The sequence below is a fragment of the Cibotium barometz genome, chromosome 18 (genome assembly GCF_041138505.1).
Source record: "Cibotium barometz isolate CiBa-2024 chromosome 18, ASM4113850v1, whole genome shotgun sequence".
Taxonomy (NCBI): Eukaryota; Viridiplantae; Streptophyta; class Polypodiopsida; order Cyatheales; family Cibotiaceae; genus Cibotium; species Cibotium barometz.
Window position 1 is genome coordinate 21,238,359 of NC_141063.1, and position 18,682 is coordinate 21,257,040.

Consider the following 18,682-nt stretch of genomic DNA (forward strand, 5'->3'; position numbering starts at 1 on the left):
CTGGTCACAAAACCCAATCACTCACCCTCTGTAAAGTGCAGCTGCGCCAGGCGGCGGGGGGGGGGGGGGGGGATCGGCTCAATCTGCCGTGTGGCCCTAGAGAGAAAGTCACGAGGGTGCCTCCACCATCTGCACCATGGACTGCCATTGGGATATCGTGTATGGTAAGAAAAAACCTACGTCCTTGGGGGGAGGCGGGTCCTGGACCGGTGTGAGCCACTCGGGAGGGATGGAGTCATCGAGGTCAAGGGCGGGTTTGTCTCTGCCTCGGAATCTAGCTAGGCTCCTCTCTTGAGCCTCTGGTGGTGGGAGCCGTCTGAAGGTGAGTCAGTCTCCAAGAGACTGGGCTGGTGCCTCGCTTAATGCGCCCCATGAGACGTGAGGACGGGATCCAAGCATGTGGCCACTAGGAAGCGTAATCAAGGGGTTCCAAACCAACGGCTGTCCAAGTCTCTCCTTGTCTAGGATTGGGGGAGACTGGTGAAGAGCAGAACAAATGTGGTCCTAGGCTCGGAAGAGGCTGACCGCGAATTCGTCCTTGAAGGCAAGGCTAAGGCCATGGGTCCTCCTTTGTGTGAAGATCATCGCGGGCTTGGGTACCAGGGACCACCAAGAACTGGAGTGTGGATGAGTCTCTCTCTCCCTTGGATTCCAGTTAGGCTTCTTCTTGAGCCTCCGGCGGGAGCCACTTGAATGTGAGTCACTTTCGAGACTGGGCTGGTCCCTCGTTCAATGCGCCCCGTGAGACGCGAGGATGGGAGCCAAGCATGTGGCCCTTAGGAAGCATAATCAAGGGGTTCCAAACGAGTGGGTGTCGAAGTCTCTACTTGTCTAGGACTGGGGGAGAATGGTGAAGAGCAAAACAAATGTGGTCCCAGGCTCGGAAGAGTCTGGCTGTGAATAGGCAGGGCTAAGGTTGCAGGTTCTCATCTGTGTGTAGATCCATAGCGGGCTCGGGGACCAAGGACCACCAAGAACTGGAGTGTGGGCGGAGATGCGGGCCGTGAGAAAGTCCTTTCAGGGCTCACCACTTGGGAGGAGTCCTCTAATGATGAGCTTGCGCTCTCCATAGAAGGATCATGCCCAGGTTGCCTTTGTGACAAGGCCGAATGTTGACTCTCCGCACCACCTTGGCCCATGCGAGCCTGGCATTACTGCCTGCCCAAAGGAAGTTGCAGATCAACCATTGTATACCTGACTAATACACGCCTTGGAAAAGACCCAACAGGAGGTGATGTACCACATGGTGGTGAGAAGGACCTGGTTTGCTACCACAACTCGATCAATGTGAGTGAGCTTGGATGTGCCGAGTAAAGAAGATTCTTCCGAATGCTCACAAGGAGGGGGCCAAGGTGCTCTACTCTGAGGTGATATCAATCCCAATTTGGTAGCCAAGATAACGAACTAGGGTACCCCTCGGAATCCATTGGAAGGACTCAATTGGTAACCAAGCCGGGGTACGGGATGATCTAATCCAATATCCACATGACTTGTGCGAGTTGATCTGTGCGCTTGAGACCTGACAAAAGATGTCACCTACATCGGCAAACCTCTTGGGATTGTCCATATCTTCAAAGAGGTAGGTCGTGTCTTCTGTGAACTCTAAATCGAGGAGCTCCTCCTAAGATCTAATTGGAAGCCTCAGGCCCTATAGTCCGGTCTCTTGGCAAGCAAAAAAATTGCTCATCACCTTCACCACAAATAGGAAAAGGAAGGGCGCAAGGGGACATCCTTGGTATTGAACGAGAAAGTGGAAACCTCCACCCCAAACGCCTTGGATAAGGAATTGAGTGTGAAAGGGCGAGTAGAGGGCGGAGACACCACAAACTAGGTGGTGGGGAAACCCATCCTGCACATAGTCCACTCGAGAAAGGCCCAATCCACCCTGTTGTAGGCTTTTTCGAAATCCAAAAGGAGAACCGCTAAGTCTTGCTGACGTAAAAGGACTGTGGTGGGGCTAAACACGCCGAGGTAGGCTAGCCTTCCTCTCAAAGCGTGAGGAAGAAGAAGATCCAGTTGTAGTAGAGTACTCATCTGATGCTGCTGGGAGAGGTGATGCAGTAAGCACTGGTGGGGGTAATCCCGGAGTCAAAGCAGGACTCGTAGAGGGACTGGGAGCTGTAGAAGTTGGTGCAACAGGAACTGGTGGCTGTAAAGTAGCAGCTGGCACCGGAGCTGGAGGAGGAGGAGGAGGAGGAGGAGGAGGAGGAGGTCGATGTGGAAGAGGTATAAGATCACTAACATCCGTCGGGAATGGTTCATCCCGAAAATTTGTAGATGCATCAGGTGGAGAGGATTCAATGCCAAACAAGCTCTCATCAAACCGAGCATCAGAGGAATATAGGCATATGCTCACTTATGGTACTGCTATGTGTGAACAGGGCTTAACCAAGGGCACTTTTTCCCATGTGGTTTTTCCCCTTGGATATCAAGTGTGAAAGGACACTCTACATATAACTTTTTGTACTTCTATATTATATGGATGTGACACACATGCAAGGGTTGACTTGCATTTTGTGGCTACCACACTTTTGGCTCTCTCTCTCTCTCTCTCTCTCTCATTTCTGTGTGAGCTTCTCCATCCTGCACCTAACCCTAATGTGCAGGTTTGTGTGTGTGAGTTTGTGAGTCCAACACCAACAATTGGTATCAGAGCTGGGGCAGCTGCATCTGGTTTTCCGTTGACAGCAAACAGTCCGTCCTGTGAAATTCCGTCAACGAAGCCAGTGCGTCCGTCGCTCTGTTCCGTCCGCTTCTTCAGCCCAGCCCAGCCCAGCCGAGCCGAGCCGGCGGCACTAGTGCAGGCAGGACCGCCGCCGCTCCTCAGCGCCTCCCGACCGGCGGAGTCCGTCGGCAGCCACGCTAGCGTCGGCGTCACTACTGCACACGGAAACGCCGCCGCCTGTTTGCGCCTCCCACGCCGGCGTCCCTAGTGCACACGGAAACGCCGCCGCCTGTTTGCGCCTCTCGCGCCGGCGGCTTTGCTATGGCCTCCGCCTTCGCAATGCACTGTGGCCCGTCTTCCTACCCGGCGACCACCCGCGTTGCCTGACGCACCATAGGTGCACCGTCTAACGACAACGACGATGGTACCTCCTTCACCTGTTTGCGGGCGATCACACACCAGCTTGTACCTTTGCCGGCCAACTCGCGGTGCCCTTTGCACGCCTGGACCTGCTCTTCTCCACGTCCATGTACTGCCCGGCTGACGCCTGCATGCCTTCCATACTGTCCTTGTCTGTACCATCCGGGTACTGTCCTCGCCTGCAGGTACTTTTAATTCAGAATTATATCCCTCTCCCCCGGCCCCCCCCCCCCCCCCCCCCGCCCCCCCCGACTCGAAAAAAAGGGGGGGGGGTTTTCGTAGGCATTCTACTGGTAGCTTAGCAACTTTTGGGGGTTTGCTAAAATTCCCCTCTGCATAGAAACTTCCAAGAGGCAGAATTGCATGAGGAGTACTTGCTGCAGAATTTGCTTACATCTTGGTACAGGGTTCGGATAATTTGGGGGATTTCTCAATTTGATGACAAATTGGAGAAATTGAACATGCTGCTTTGCTTGGAATTTGGGGGTTTTCCAAATCGAGGTCAAAATCAGCAAATAGAGCCTCTTTCAGTTGCAAAAATTTGGGGCTTTTGTGAAAATTTGCCAATTAATTGCACATTGAAGCGATTGGAGTGCATAAAAATTGGGGCTTTTCAGATTGGAGCATGTAATTGGGCATTACAGCAGTGATTTATCGCAAATGTATACACATTGTGTGTAATTGGACAATTTGGTGCAGGTTTACACTTGTAAATGTTTGCAGCACAGGACATTTGGTTACCTGGCAGTGCATATTGGTGCTTGGTTTGCTTGCAGGTATATTTTGTTGACATGGCTCAAAATGCTAGAGATGTATTTGGTGTGCTCACCTAGGAGGACAAGTTGGATGGATCTAACTACTCCCTCTGGAGTTTCATGATTTGTAATTTGTTGGTAGCGAAAGGGCTTTGGGGCATTGTGTGTGGTGATGACACACGCCCACTTACCATACAGCCAGCCACGCCTCAAGCAGGAGGTGCTCAAAGAGCTCCTGAGGTAGAACCTGCTCCCACACAAGAGTAGAAGAGATGGGACTCTAGGGATGCACAGGCCATGTCATTGATAGCCCTTTCAGTGAAAAGGACTATTATTCCGCACATTCGTTCTTGCAAGACATCGAAGCTTGCATGGGACACATTGGAAGCAATGTATGAGGTACGCAACGAGGCAAGAGTTGCCTACTTGAAGAGGCAATTGGATCTTCTTTCTATCTCACCAAACTGAAAGATTTGCAGGAACAATTGGTCAACATTGATGAGGTTATTCTAGACAGACAGCTGGTCACCAACACTCTTCATTCTTTACCACCTTCCTACTTGGGCTTTCACACCTCTCTCAACCTCTCTATGAGAGGAGGTGGTGATCCTGTCACTTTTGAAGAGCTGGTGGGTTTACTCTTGCAGGAAGAGCAAACAAGAGCAAACTTCTTCAGCAACCGTGGTAGAGACAAGGCATTTACAGCCAAGGAGGGTAAAGCAAAGAGCTTTAAGCATGGGGGACAACAGTCTAGCAAGGCTGGTCATGGACAGCCCTCTTCTGGTGGTGAAAAGTCTGACAACGGGGATGCAAACAAGCCCAAAAAGAAGGGCAAATGTCACTACTGCCATAAGCCTGGACACTACATTAGTGAATGTAGAAAGCGAATTGCAAAAGAGAAAGGAAAGAAGCAGGCAATGCAGTAGCAGACTCTTCTGATGACAAAGCACTACAATTAGCTAATGTAATTCAGGAAGAGTACACTTTTTTGGTCACATGCACTAGTGACACACCAAGTGCTTCAGACAATGATATGTCTTGCATTGCATCTGACAGATAGGATGTATCATGGTATTTTGATAGTGGTGCTTCGAGCCACATCACTTCATGCAAAGATGTATTTCAGCACTTGGTTTATGCTTCAAATGGCCGCACTGTATCATGTGCAGATCATACCACATATCCAGTAAAGGGAATTGGCAATGTCATACTTATTGCAGCCAATGGTGCCAATATATGTATGAAAAATGTATTGTATGTTCCAGGGATAAAGAAAAATCTGCTCTCCGTCTCAGCCATAAACGACCAAGATTTAAAGGTTGAATTTGAAGATGGGAAGTGTTTGGTAAAAGACCCATCAAATGGTTATGAAATAGTCACTCCTGGAACACGATACAAAGGCTTGTATAAGCTGGACAGCTATGACAAGCGTACTTATGATGCAAATACAGTGGCTGCCCACACTCCTGCTATGCATGATGCAGAGCTATGGCATGCTCGTTTTGGGCATGTAAATTTTCGGAGTTTGATGCTTTTGCAGAAGCATCATATGGTTGATAATATGCCGCGTCTTGAGTCTCCAACAAGACATGTATGTGAGGGGTGTATTTTGGGAAAGATGCAACAAAAACCATTCCCCAAATATAAAGAAGCACATGAGAATGAGCATTGGGTGCAAGCTATGCCAGCTGAAATCTCTTCTATCATGAACAACAATACTTGGGATCTTGTGGAATTGCCTAAAGGCAAGCATGTCATTGGAACAAAGTGGGTGCACAAAGTCAAAAGGAAGTCTGATGGTACTATTGACAGGTACAAAGCAAGACTTGTGGCTAAAGGCTACTCCTAGAAAAAGGGAATAGATTATGAGGAGACTTTTGCTCCTACTTCGAGAATGACCACAATCAGATCCGTGATTGCATTGGCTGCACATAAAGGATGGAAAGTGCATCAATTGGACATCAAAATTGCATACTTGAATGGGGATTTATAGGAGGAAGTATATGTAAATCAGCCCATTGGTTTTGTAGTTCCTGGTGAGGAGCATAAAGTATGCAGGTTACACAAAGCATTGTATGGGTTAAAGCAAGCTCCAAGAGCTTGGTATGATAAAATACATGCTCATCTAACCAACCAAGGTTATGTGAATAGTCCAGCTGAAAGCACATTGTATGTGAAGAAAACCAATGCCGATATTCTCATAGTCATCTTGTATGTAGATGACATGCTCATTACAGATACTAGCAAAGCACAAATTTCAGATTTCAAAGCTGATTTGAAAGCTGAATTTGATATGTCAGATTTGGGGCCTTTACACTACTATCTCGGCATACAATTTATGCATACAGATGATGGCATTGTTATGCAGCAAACTAAGTACATAAAAAAGTTTTCTAAAAAGGTTTCACATGGATGAACGTAAGCCCATTTCTACTCCAGCAGAACCAGGTGTACGGTTTACTATGCATGATATTGGAGATCCTTTTGAGGCCAGCATTTACAGCCAGGCAGTGGGATGTCTCATTTACTTGTGTAACACGAGGCCAGATTTATCTTTTGGGGTGTCTTTGTTGAGAAAATTCATGCACAGCCCAGGCACAAAGCATTGGCAAGCAGTCAAACGCATTTTTCTTTATCTTCAGGGTACCATGGATCTTGGTTTGTTCTATCCCAAGGGGAGCAGCTTGCAGCTTTATGCATACAGTGATTCAAATTGGGCTGGTTTCACGTCGATCGCTTCAATGACCTCATCATCAAAGTACACACCAAGTCCCTTTTGAGAAGCTTTGTATACAGAAAATAGATTTTTGGAAACCCGTGAACACGTAAAACATCATGTAAGGTGGCAAAGGAACCTAAAGAAACATTACCAACACCGCTGACAAGAAGCGAAGAGTTTTTGCCGATACGAACTTAAGAAGAGAGAGTCTGATAGTCCTCCAAGATATGGGCTTGATTGGTCATGTGGGCAGAAGCATCACAATCACCAACCCATTCCATCGCTTTAGGTGTGTCACTGACCTCTATCTGCTCGGGAATAAGAACCTCGTCAAGTTCCTCCACTTCCGTCTGAGCCTCATCTGATATTCTTAGGCACCCAAAACCTGCTTGCACTCCACCCAAGTGGTAAGCACAAGTCCTCGATGAAGCATAGTAGATCACCATTGCTGCCATAGAAAGAAACTGTCTTCCGAACCCATGAAGCCTCTATGAAGATACGACCGGTGACAAACTGTCGACTGTTTTGCACCATAACACTTCAACTGCTTCTTGTTCCTGGCCGACTACTTCTTGTTCCTGGCCGACTACTTCTTGTCCTTGGTGTCTTTTCTCCTGAGCTTCATCTTCAGCTCTTGCTCTTCACCTCATATAGGCAAAGACACACAATCTTGCACTGTGTCCTGCACTTCTTTTTCACTTTCCACATGTTGAAGCTTTTGATGTGACAAACACGGGCTCGCCTCCTTGAGAAAGTCGACGATGTCCTAGCAAACGGAACCTTGAAACCGGCATGATGGGCGGTGAAACAAACACTCGCACATAAAACACTTCAACGCCATTTAGGACCTAGAAAAGGAAAACAAACAGGGGGAGCTAGAGTGCTTTTGCAAACAGTACACGGACACCGATTGGTCCCAAAACGCAGTGGCGCCCCTTGCGGTATTTCTTTAATTGATTATAAGAGCTTTGATTACAATAAGGCTGGGAACTCAGCCGTCACAGTAGAACTCCTGAAGCCTGCAAAGAACCTGCATCATGGCTTCTTGTCCACTCGGCATCCACAAACAAGTCCAGCCATTGTTCACATCGAAAGACTCTCTCACATTGAGTCTTGCATACAGAAGTCTTCTCCCATGATCAGGACTGCCACAACCATCCATAGCCTCTCACCCTATGAACAGCATCACACCCTGACACATCCAGTGCTTCTGCATCACAACACGGACTCCCAAACTGTCTCTCAAAAGAGAACTCGTATCACAGCCCAGCATACCATACAGTCGACACACCTGTACCAACCATCTCTACCTTCTAAGGGTACTATCCATCTCTGTCATGGATTCCCTGTCCCCTGCCCAATCACTAGCAAGGCTGTACCAAACATGTGTCCATTCCTGTACCTTCTGCCTGCATGTGACCTATCTCCTGGAGAAACCCAAAAACATGTTTCCTCGAGAAAACCTACGACCTGTTTCCACATGAAACCCTTAGGCCTGTTTCCCTTTGAAACTTCTGTCCTGTTTCCATACAGAACCATTCATGGCACCATTCAACAACAGTGTCAACAATGGCATACATCAAGTTACCTGTTCCCTCACATGAAACATCTGGCAACATAGAGATGCCCATATCTGTAGGTCCCTCTGTTCCTATCTAGCAGGAAGAAAACAATCTGCTCCATGAGCACGCAGCCATGCGAGCTTGCATCACTCCCATGCCAAGAAACACTTTCAATTGACCTGTACTTGCAGCCGGAAACATAGCTGAATTTGCAGCCAAACAAAAACAGCCCATAAACTGTCCCAAAACATCCCTGTTGCAAGGAGGTTCAGCACCATGTGCACCTCTGTAGTCCTGGCCACCTGAGAATCCAGGGAAAACAGCCCCTCCTTTCTGCAAAAACACGCCGTCCTCCTAAAAGCACAAGCCTGGCCGCCTATGAGATACACTGCTGCCTGTACGATGCGCCTGCACCTGTCCGTACAGGTCAACACCTGCAGCAGCAGCCGTACCAATGTATCTTGGTGATGCGCCGACTGTACCAGATGAGGTGCCACCTGTAGCTGTACGATACTGTACTGCCCTACCTGTACCTGCTGGACAGGACTGCAGTAGTACACGCTGCACACGTGTGTACCTGCTGGACAGATCTGTGCCTGCGTCAGTTTGTTCAGGTCTGCGCCTGCACTACAGCCATCGCCTAAACCTGCAGCAGCCGTACATTGTACTGCAGTCGTACAGATCCACACGGGCTCTTCTGTGCGCAGCCAAAAACCAGCAGCCCACATATGCAGTCTGACGACCATGTTTTCCTTCTCTTCCACGCAGCTTCCTTGCACGTCTCCCCAAAAGCAAGAGAGAGACGTGGGCCTCCAAAAGTGGAGTGGTCTCTATAAATTCCTTAGGGGCCTCCCAAGGTTTTAAAACCTTTATAACTTTAATTTTTTGCCCACCAAAGGTTATAAAACCTTTTTAAATTAAAGTATCTTTGCCCCCTTCACACTTGGGGTTGTCCACACATGGGCTTCCTTTTTAATTCCAATCTGATGCCATTCACACTGTCCACCATGTCCTCGTGCACACTTGCATACTGTCCAGAGAAAAACAGAGGCTCGTGACACGTGCAATGGATGATGATAAGACGAGCCCGAGCATCCAATATGCTTCTCAAAGCAGGGTCCACCAAGTGAGGTGTGGAGATAGCCATCCACACACCGGCTCCTACCAGCAATAAGTGAGTGTAGAAAGACCATGTATGATAGTTGGTTGCTATAAGCTTCATGGAGTCACTGACTTGGGGAGGATTGTAGGATGGTATATGGGTAGGGGTGGGAGCAAGACCTGGATGAGAGAAACTCAAAGAAGAAAGATTGGAAACAGGAACCACGTGGGGAGCGGGAGCAGGGGGTCCAAGCAATGAAGGAGTTGGGAGTATCAATGGGAGAAGGAGAAGCACTAGAGAAATCTCTTGAAGCCATGTCCTCTGACAAGAAACCTTCTCTAAAGAAAGAGGGCTGTAAAAAAACAGCAAATAGCCTCCTCTCAAGCTGTGCATAGCAAGAGGAGAGAAAGAAGGAAGAAAGGGAGGGAGGGTGGGAAAAGAGAAATAGAGAAAGCAAATCTCTCAGGAACCTGTCCTATGCACCTAGAAGAGAGCTTCAGCCTCCAACAGTAAAAATGCAGCAGTTCAGCAGTACAGATGCAGAAAACACAGCACAATGATGAAGCATCTGCTCCAATCGGAAAAAACGTAGCGGTTTCTTACCTGTAGATCAGCGTTTGGCTCTGATACCATGAAAGAAAGAGCATCACAGGTTGTAGGCCCAAAGCACAAACTGAAGAAGGCTGGAAACAGTTGATTATTGCGGAAAATGAGCACGAGGGAAGCCCGTAGGTGCTTACAAGCATAAGAGACTATTGCTACAGACAATGACCTCTAGCAGATATGCAAGAATGAGATGAAAAGTGAGGGGGAGGGTCAACACTCTTATATATCCCTCCAGAGAGCTGGTTGGCCAGTTGTAGCAGGCCGATAGCTGTCCAGTAGCATAAAATGCTATAAAATGCCTAAAAAATGGTAGAAAAAACCCAAATAATATCTGCTAAATATGCCAATGCAGGGTCTCATAAAATGACACAAGTACAAGCATGAAAAAGGTGATGTAGACCCTGTGGAGATGATATATTCCAATAGATGGGCAAGAAAGGGGGGTGGCAGGAGGAGAAAGAAAGGAGGGGGAGGGTGGAAAAGGGGGAAGGTCCCCTGCCGGGAGAGGAGGCGGCGGATGGATGTGTGAATGAGGAGGCAGCGAGGCGGGGGTATGAGGAGAGGGGAAAAGCGAAGGAGGGGTACGCACATGAGAAAGGGAGGAGGTGACGAAGAGGTGGGAGAGGGTGGAGTGGAAGGGCGGCAGGAGGGAAGCTAAAGAGGAAGCGAGGGCGAGTGGAGGCAAGGGTGCACAGGAGGCTGAGGGGGGGGCAGATGGGCAGACAGCAGGGAATCACAGGAGGCGGGGGTGCACAGGAGGCAAGGTGCAGGTAGAATGGTGGAAGGCAGATCGCCAGGAAGAGGGCAGCATGCAAGAGGAGGGTAAGGTGGGTGTTGGCGACGGCAGGCAGGTGCGCTCAGGAGGAGGGAGGTGGGGGCAGCGCAAAGGAGGATGGGGAAGAGGGGGGAGAAGCGATGGCGGGGAGAGCAGGTGCACATACGTGGGATGCTCCAGCTCGAGCGAGTGTTCCGGCATGTCTTTGCACGTCCCAGTTCTATTACAATTGTGAATTTTATAATGCATGTCTTTGGGCTTGGATGTTGTAGACTGGCTACAATAAGCAAGAGGGCCTGAAAGCATGTAAACGAAACCTCATTCTATTTTATCTACATTGTTCCATATAGTGTTCAAAATATGCTTAAACAATGTTTGGGTATGGAGCAAGACTCCGTTATAAAAGCCTAGTCCTTGGAACCCACTCTAAGCATGGCCATTCAATGCATGCAGGCCACCAAGGTATTTTTTGGTATCATCAGTCGAGTCAGGTAGTGATCCCACTGGCATTCTTTGACAAAGGAACTCCCACTCTTTCATGGAATCTGATTGTATTGCTCAGTAGTGTTTGGTCCTTGAGGGCTTGTTTCCAACTGTGTGCAACATGAGACCATGTGTAATATAGATATGGGGTAATTGTAAGGATTTCTGAGGGGTTTTGAAGTGCTGTTAGTGTTGTGTTTTTGGGCTGTGCATTGTTTGAACACATGCTTGTTTACTCGCAGGTTTGGGATAGGAGATGCCTGATGTCAAAAAGCCGTCCAGCAGGAGTTCTTGTGGGGCACTTAGAAGGTATCACATATATCGACAGTCGTGGAGATGGCCGATATTTCATTTCAAATGGAAAGGATCAAACGATCAAATTATGGGACATTCGAAAAATGTCTACCACAACATCAGCAAGGTAGTTCTTACATGTCAGTAGTCTTTGTAAGATGCAGTCGAAAAGAGACTAACTCGTATCATGCTTCTAACACTTTTGTTTGGCCTTTTGTGATGCTAAACTCTCTCCCCTAGTGTTGTACACACTTTTGATTGTTGCTCTTCCTTCTACAAGGGCTTTTAGCACATCAATTGGAGCATCCTTGTTGTTACCAGGTTGAACACAGTGTAACACATTTGTGTTAGTGTTTCACTTGCTAGGATTGGAAGCCAATGCCTCATTACCTGGGGTGGAAAGGCACACTGAAGGCAATGATTTTTAATCTGCTTGACCTTGCTCTTTAATACTTTCATTTGAATATATAGACATTAATTTTTCTCCCCTCAGGTGTCCCATAGGCCGAGTATCAGTCACAATCACATAGGGAGCCCCAAAAATCTTTGTGATGGATGTTTGAGAAAGAAAGAAAGAAAGAAAGATATATTAACGTCTACAAGAGGCCAAAGTCGGCCTATGAGACAAAAAATAATACAACTGGGTTCTTCCGGTCATCGGACGAAAAGGAAAAGAAAGAAAAGAAAAAGTGTGCATGTGTCTGGATACAACTGTGAATCATCATGGATCGGTGGAGCCCATATACAAACAATATAAAGGGGGGTGGGGATGTGGATGGAGTGCTACGGCAAGATGCATCTCTATATGCTGAAGGGGTAGTACAAGCATGCTATGAAGATCTATGTCTAACTCCATCCAGTGCCATAAGAGGGATATAAGATATCCTACATCGCTGATGCTGAGGCTGTGAGTGGCGTGAACATGTACCCTGAGTATGAATGAAAGCGAGCTAGCCTCTCTTGTGTCTACATCTGGTGTCTCATCCGGATAGCTGCTATCTCTCAGTGACGGAGTCGGGGTGCTCTGTGTCGAGTCTGTCTAGGTCTCCTCCTGGCTCTTAATTCCTCTGCTCTCTGTGCGGTCACCCCACGTGGTACATCAGCTGGCACTGGCATAGCTCTCTGAAAGAAATCTGTGAGCTGGGACTGTGTCCCACCCCTAGTGGGAGCGGGTGTCTGGAGGAGTCTCTCTCGAGAACTATGAAGCTCTAGTAGTAGTCTGCCAAGCTGTCGTTGGTCCGAGGCCTCCATCAACTGATGTAGTGAAGAGTGCTCCTCGAACAATCCTGCATAACTATATCTGACCCCTGGTGGGCTCTGCATCTACATACAAAGTGATCCTCAGTCTCCACCTCCTCGCGGCACAATCTGCATATTTGCTCGGCTCTAGGAACTCGTGCCGCTCTCCCGGCCTCTATCTCTAGTTGATGTGATGAGACTCGTAGCTGTCCAATAGCAACGCAAGAGTTGTGTGGCATGTATACATCCATATACCGCGGTCGCTGTATAAACCCATCCCCTGAGATGCTCATAAAGTGGTCTTTGTAATACAGCATCTTCGGTGGTGGTGGGCTCTTTGGTGCTGTCCGTGTCTCCTGTATGTAGCGCTGCCATATGTCCTGTCTCATCACTCTGTTCCTCTCATTGAGAGAGAGGTAACCCTGTGGAGCAGACTGATCATACTGAAAAGGTGGGGTTAGCTAGCAGAAGGCTCTTTAGATCCGCCGGGCGTGGGAAGGTGGCTCTGTACCTCTCCAAGATCTCCTCAAGCTGGGGCTGATGTTTGTGTTGCTGGCGAGGTCCAGGTGGTGTGGGACGTGGGGCTCGTCGTAGTGCTGTGGCATGGTCTAGAGTCACACACTAGAGTGGGGTCTAACAGGGGGTCTGGCACTCGAGAATGTGTGGCTCGATGAGGCTGTGGGTATGTCATCCATGGCTGGTGGGACGTCTTCTCGTGGTTGGATGAATTGAGTGATGGTCTCTTGGGGCCGGGGTGGATGTCTCCCATGGGGTCTCGACTCCCTAAACAGTGAGGCCCTGTGGTGATGAAGCTCTAGTAGGAAGAGGCCCAGGTACCATTGATCTGGGTAATCCATGATCCTGGATAAGGGTCCAAACCCTTCTCTGAAGAGGCAGTGGAACCTCCCTCGAATCTCATAATAGACAGTGCACATGTATATGAAGTGCTCCTCTGACTCAACCTCCTGTTGGCACATAGTGCATATCCTCTCCTCGAATCTCATAATATACAGTGCACCTGTATATGAAGTGCTCCTCTGACTCGACCTCCTGTTGGCACATAGTGCATATCCTCTCCTCGAATCTCATAATAATAAAGTGCACCTATATATGAAGTGCTCCTCTGACTCGACCTCCTGCTGGCACATAGTGCATATCCTCTCCTCACGAGGTATCTGCATGGCTCTCACTGTCTCTATCCTCAGGCGGTGTGATGACACTGGCAACTGGCCCACTGCAGTCCACATGGCATGTGACATGTATATGTCAAGATATTTGGCCCTCAGTATGAAACCATCCTCTGTAAGCCTCATGCAAGTATCCATGTAGTACTGCCTTTTGTGTGAGAGTGGCTCATGTGTTGTGATCCAGGTATCCTGTATGTATAGTCCCAATAAATCATATCTGATCACCCGGTTCCTGTCATCCTGAGAGAGCCCGATGAATGTGAGTCTGAGTCATATTGGAGTGGGCAGAGGCGATCCATCCTGAGTACGCATCTGTTGCTAGCTGCTGGGAGGGCTGTAGGGCAAGCCTCGGGAGTCTCTATGGCACTAATCCTGTGAATGTATGTGACTGTCTGGAAGAGTGCCGCTACTACCATGGGTGCTGCAGCAAACTCTACTAAGATAATATCATGCGGGACCGATGGCTTGCTGCGTATCATACGGAAGAGAATCATGACCTGAGGCCTCTCTATCTTTGGCCATTCAGCCGCTATAAGATCAGGTGCCCAAAAGGGTGCTTCACACATCAATGTTGGAGTGACCAAGGTGTCAAATAGCCACATCTTGGTCATCGGCTCTTGGAAATGGGCGTGGAGGAGCTCTCTCTCCATGAGAGCAAGAGAAGCATACCCTCGCATCAGTCTAGCCTCTGCACCATGGCTCATCAAGAAGACTAGTCTTGTAAAAGTGACTCCCAAGTACACATGAGTGTGCAATCTCCACTGCCCATGTAGGTGAAACTCAGTCGAGATGTGAAAAGAGGGGATGCGTTGAAGACTGTAACCTTGGTTTTCCAAGGTTTACTATGAGATCCCACTAGGCACAAAAGTCTTGTAATGCGTCAAGATGCCTCCAGAGAGCCTCTGGAGAATTTGCAATAAGCACAATGTCATCACTGATCAGCATAAAGTAGTATGGAAACAAGGATGCCTGCTAGTGATACGCCTCCTCCCCCTCCTCTATCAATGAAGGCCGAAATCTTGTTGATGTAGAGGCCAAAGAGAAGTGGGAGAGACAATGGGCATCCTTGGTTCACTGCAATGGTACTGGAGATCTCCTTTGATAATCCTCCTGGGCATCTCACCTGCCCAATGACTGACTCATATAATGCCATGATTCCCCAAATCATGTTTGATGGTACCCCCAAATCCTGGAGTCTTTGCAGTAGTTTGGCTCGAGGCACCATATCAAATGCTTTGCGGAAATCCACAAAGCAACAGTAAACCCGTCAGTGTCATGCTCTGGCCTCTACTCAAGACCCAATGGGCCTATGAGACCAAGGTGACACAATAATGTCTATGGCATATCTCATCATGGGACAGAAAATAAAATAGAAAAACCAAAACCCTCTCACTGGAATGATACAAAAAAGTCCATGGAAATCTCATCATGGAATACAAGGAACACAAAACATGAAAAATGAGAAGCATCAGCATCAGCCACAGCAAGCCGACTCCCATTGGTATCCGGCGACATGAGGCAATCCCTTCTAGTGTCTCCGTATAGAAGATGATGTCTTGTCTTGTAAATGTCTCCCAGAAGCTTCCCACATCTGACCATAGAGTCCTATTACAGTTCCAGGCTGCCATCTCGATGCATGTAGTCTCATAGACCCTTCGTCCTTATTAAGGGGTGGGGTGCCTATCGGTAATGATGACTCTCCCACCTCGGTATATTGCCCACTTCCCTCCCCTACGGGCTGCCATGACCACCTCCATTGACGCCTTCCTGTGTGCCACCTGTGACGGGGTCAGATCCTCGTCCAAGTAGATTTTCTCCCCCTTCAAGGCTACTGTGGTATCTAAAAATGCATGGCGACTCCCTAAGTCCGAGAAACGAAGGACAAGTGGACGTGGTTGGGTGTTATCCTTTCCTGTTCTCCATACATCCACAAATGGGGAACCTTCGCATTTTGTTCAACTAGGTGAGCATAGTCGGGTGGGCACATTTTAGAGCCCCATTGAAAAGAAAAGATATATTAACATCTACGGAAGGCCAGATTGGCCTATGAGACAAATCTATATACAACAAGTCCATGTCCTGAGTATCATGGAAAGAAAAACTGACATGAAAAGCTAATCCTAGTCATAAGCAGCTCACTATGCAGTCTCACTGTCTAGCATGCTATAGATGTACAATCATGATAGGTGGTATACTACTGATTCCACCCAATCGAGATGGTGGGGTGTATTACATCATACATGGGGCATGGGGCGAGGAGGACTCTCACATCTGTTGTGCCTTGGTGTAGCCTCTGGATTCTCTCCTCCATAGCTCTGCGGTATCGTGCTTGGCTCTGGGTAGACTGGGCTTGATGGAGTAGTGGTGGTCTGTGTCTGGTTAGTCATGGTCTCTTGGCAGCTCTAATCTCGGAGGCTCTCTATAGTGTGAGCCCTTGTCGGGAGGTAGATGATACAGGGGGAGGGGGATGTGGATGGCTGATAGGCCTGAAGAAGCTGGTGATCTGTGGGGCTGGGATCTCTGGCTCTGCACTTGTAGAAGCCTCTCTCTATGTCGGTGTAGCTCAAGGAGGAAAAGGCCTAAGCATCTCTGGTTAGGAATCAGGATACTCCATCACCCGGCTAAGTGGGCCAAAACCCTCTTTGAACAAGCAGTGGTATCTCCCTCTGATCTCATAATATACAGGGCACCTGCATATGTAATGCTCCCCTGTCTCTACCTCTATGTGACATAATCTACATACTGTGTCCTCTCTAGGGGTCCGTGCTGCTCTCCCTGTCTCAATCTCGAGAGTGAGAGGAAACTCTGATCTGACCAATAATCACCCTCATAGCATGAGACGTGTACATCCATATAGCCTGGGCGTCTGGCAAATCCATCCTCTGTGAATCTAAGGAAATGATCTCTGTAGTACTGCATCTTGGTGGGAAGGGGACCCGATCAAGTTTCTTTGGTGTCTATTTGGATCAAATCGTGTCTCAGAACTGTATTCCTCTCCTCTCGGGAGAGTGTAAAGTACAGGGAGTCATCATCATACTAGAAGGGCGGTAATCTATCCATGTCGAGCCCATGTGCTGAGAACCACTCATCTACTGCAGCATACCAGGATGGGTAATGGCCCTCTTTGGCAATACTTTGTGAGGACTCCATGGCCAAAGAAAAGTCGGTATAACTCATCCTCTTTCCGAGCGTAGAACTCCCGTTTCTTGCGTTGGGTGAGCCGTTGAGAAATCCATTGCGCTTGGCGCTTTGTGATTTGCCCAATCCGTACCTCATGCTTAAGACGGGAGCGTGTGGCACGACATTCGTCATCATACCAACTGTTCTGGGGCATGGAACTGCAAGGCGGCTTGGCGGTAGACCGCCGTGTGCAGATGAAAGAAGCTGTGGCGGATGTGTGGAGTATGGTGGTGAGTTGTGTTGTGAGGGTGGATAGGGGGACAGTAGGTTCCACATCTTGGAGTTGGCGGTAGATGTGGTTGGAGTAAACAAGGTCAAGCTCGTGATCAAAGAGGACCTGAGTGTAATGTGAGTGGGGGGGGGTTGTGGAGGGACGGGTGGTGTGCAGGTAAGATTGAAGGAGAGGTAGGCATGGTCAGCTTCAAAAGGGGGTGGCGGAATGGAGAAGTCGGGGATAAGGTGTGCCAAAGCTGGAGATCCCATAAGGTAGTCCACAGTGCTAGTACCTCCTAAGTGAGGGGCTCCCGTTATAGATAATGCGACCATGTGCAGCTCCGAGCTCCCATACACTGTGACCTCCTCACGGTCCTGTGATGATCGCTGTAGCCCTGTGTCAGTGATGTCCAGCTCCCTAGTCTGATAGGGTCGTCTAGATCGAGTAGTGGGACTTGCCGACTTCCCGTCCTGGCGTTGAAATCCCGAGCAGGAGGACTTCCCCCAACTGTGAGAACTCCATGATATCCTCATATAATGGTAAGTACGGTGACTGGCCATGGTGTGCGGCATAAGCCATATGTTCTTCTGTCTCCATGGCCTTCATGCCACAAAATTTGCAGATTCTTTCCTCCCTTGGCACCTTTTGCCATGCTCCTCTTTCAATCTCAAGCTTGTGTGATCTTGTCCGAAGACATGCTATATTCCTGTGTGCATGGGATGGCATTGGTGTGCTTATGTATGCTTGAGTGTTGTCCTCTCCTTGTGTGTAGAATGACCAAAAATCAGGATAAATGGCATCACAATAGTATTCAAATTTAGCCTTTTTCTCAGCTGATTTCCACGTGTTACGGAGTGTCTCTAGGACGGCGTGATAGAGAGAGAGAGAGAGAGAGAGAGAGAGAGAGAGAGAGAGAGAGAGATGAAATGAAATGATATATTAACGTCCTCAAAAGGCCAAAATGACCTATGAGACCAAAAAGGTTACAACAATTGGTGGATCTGATACAATGTCTGTGTAAGAAAAGCTAAAACAACTAAACAACTAACTGAAACAACTAAACAACTAACTGAAACTGAAACAATAACTATGAGGAAAAGTAAGGTACTAGGAGCTCCTAATGGATAACATCTGGGGAGGAAAACTCCAGCAACAAAGGTAAGCATCATATACATCACTATCCAAAGAGAGAAAGAGAGAGCGAGCGATTAACGTCCGCAAAAGACGACAAGGGTCTATGAGACCAAAAGCTACAATGAATCCATGAGTAAGTGAATCATGGAATAACAACTGAAATGAAATAAGAACTAAACTAAAACTGAGCTATCACTATCAAAATTGTCGAAGAAAGCCCTATGTGCTATACCTAGGCTCAACTGTAAGAGAGAGAGAGAGAGAGAGAGAGAGGAGGGGTAGCAAAGAGAGAGGAGGGAAAGCAGGTAGGTTCGAAGAGAGAGAAAGAGGCACAGGTGGGGTTTCGA

The 18,682-nt window shown here is 48.2% G+C and overlaps 1 protein-coding gene across 4 annotated transcripts in view; it reads left to right on the forward strand.

The window, feature by feature from the left end:
• LOC147629065 (LEC14B protein-like) overlaps positions 1-18,682 on the forward strand; it is a 114,553-nt gene that overhangs the window by 25,282 nt on the left and 70,589 nt on the right. For all 4 annotated transcript variants that reach the window (XM_086812306.1, XM_086812307.1, XM_086812308.1 and 1 more), the window contains one exon: positions 11,330-11,508. In XM_086812306.1, the coding sequence (XP_086668432.1) occupies positions 11,330-11,508 (179 nt within the window). The remainder of the gene's footprint in view (positions 1-11,329; positions 11,509-18,682) is intronic.